This window comes from Octodon degus, unplaced genomic scaffold, assembly GCF_000260255.1.
Source record: "Octodon degus isolate 3935 unplaced genomic scaffold, OctDeg1.0 scaffold00127, whole genome shotgun sequence".
Classification (NCBI taxonomy): Eukaryota; Metazoa; Chordata; class Mammalia; order Rodentia; family Octodontidae; genus Octodon; species Octodon degus.
In genome coordinates this window covers 3257546-3259011 of record NW_004524703.1, presented here as the reverse complement: position 1 = coordinate 3259011, position 1466 = coordinate 3257546, and the positions used below count along the sequence as shown (strand labels likewise).

Here is a 1466-nt window from a genome sequence, read left to right as displayed (position 1 = left end):
CCAGCCCCAGCAATTCCTTTATGTTACTGTCACAATTTTTAAAAGTACTTTTGAAAGTTTTCCTCTGTGTATCACCTCACCAGCAGGAATATAACGGCATTTAGGATGTGTGTTACATACCCCTATGTCTTCATTCATCACATCATACATATATGTCTACCCGTAAGAGTGCTCTTTACTGATCATGGTATCTTCCTAAAATGAATCTTTTTAAAAAATGTATTTGGCGCAGGGTCTCACTACGTAGCTCAGACTCACAGTGATCCTCCTGTTTTCAGCCTTCTCGGTGCTGGAATTACAGGCGTGCGCCACCACCTCTGTACTCTGTGGCCAGCCCAGTACGCAGGCAGCGAGGCTGGTGTGGCATGCAGAACCGCGCGTCAAACTGTGGTCCCGGTCCCTGCTCTTGCCTAAGCAGGTGCTTCCTAAAATGATTACTAATGGCGTGGACAGAAGTGAGTATGACTGCAGTACAGGATCCTCTAGGTTGCAGGTGCTGACAACATTAGGGCCCGGACAAACCTAGACACTCACAATCACTATCACAGATTCTTGTCAAAGCAGCAACTGTGATGGGAAAGCACAATGCCACACAGGAACGGCTCTGTGCAACCCGCTAACGAGTTCTGCTTCAAGTTCAGAAGGAACACTGCTGGGCCAGGTGCTGTGTGGGGAGAGCTCTGTGCTGGAATTTACACTGCTGCATGCTGGGAAACTCCTTAGGTGGTTGCTAAGCACCAGGGTGAGCCAGCAACTGAACACATTTACTTCATGCGCTGTTTTGAAGTCTTACTGCCCAAGCTATTCCTGGGTTCTGTTGAAACAAACCTCCATAACGTCTGACAGACCAAATCTTTTTTTGTTTTGGTGGTACCGGGGATCCGCCTCAGGACCTTGCACTTGCCAGGCTTATGCCGCTGAGCTATATCCCCGGCCCTGACAGGCAAGATCTTTACAAGATGCGAAAGCAGCGCCTACCTGAAGGCAAACTGATCCGATGCCCGTCTTTGAGCTTCAGCCGGCTCCTCCGGAACTTGCCCTTCCTCTTCCTCACGTGCGGTCCCTCCTGGTTGAGCTGGAAGATGAGGATGTTGAGCTCGCGCTCCAGGACGTCGATCTCGCGCTCCGCCAGCTGCTGCTCCCGGCGCCGGAGCAGCTCCTCCTGGGACTTCTGCTGGAGGGCGGCGCGGCTCAGCTCCTCTTCCCGGGACCGCAGCTCCTGAGACAGTCACACCAGAACGTTGTTCTAGCGGCACAGAGCATGGCATTTCTGGTCTACTGCCCTACACCTGCATGCACCCTTGGCCACTGCACCCTGGAGCACGGCCAGCAGGGGATGTCCCCTTTTCCCTGCTGGTCACTGCTGGCCCAAATCCTCTGGGACAGCTCTCTGCCCAGGACAGTGGCAGCCAAGAACTTCCAGCACCCCACCCATCTAAAAGGAACCAAAGCCCCCGAATGGGTTC

At 53.1% G+C, this 1466-nt stretch overlaps 1 protein-coding gene across 1 annotated transcript in view; it reads right to left on the bottom strand.

Annotated features, from left to right (window-relative positions):
* Positions 1 to 1466, bottom strand: part of Map3k21 (mitogen-activated protein kinase kinase kinase 21) — a gene marked incomplete at its 5' end in the record, with an annotated part of 61119 nt that overhangs the window by 20768 nt on the left and 38885 nt on the right. Inside the window, one exon of the mRNA XM_023700857.1 lies at positions 979 to 1219. Coding sequence (XP_023556625.1) covers positions 979 to 1219 — 241 coding nt within the window. The remainder of the gene's footprint in view (positions 1 to 978; positions 1220 to 1466) is intronic.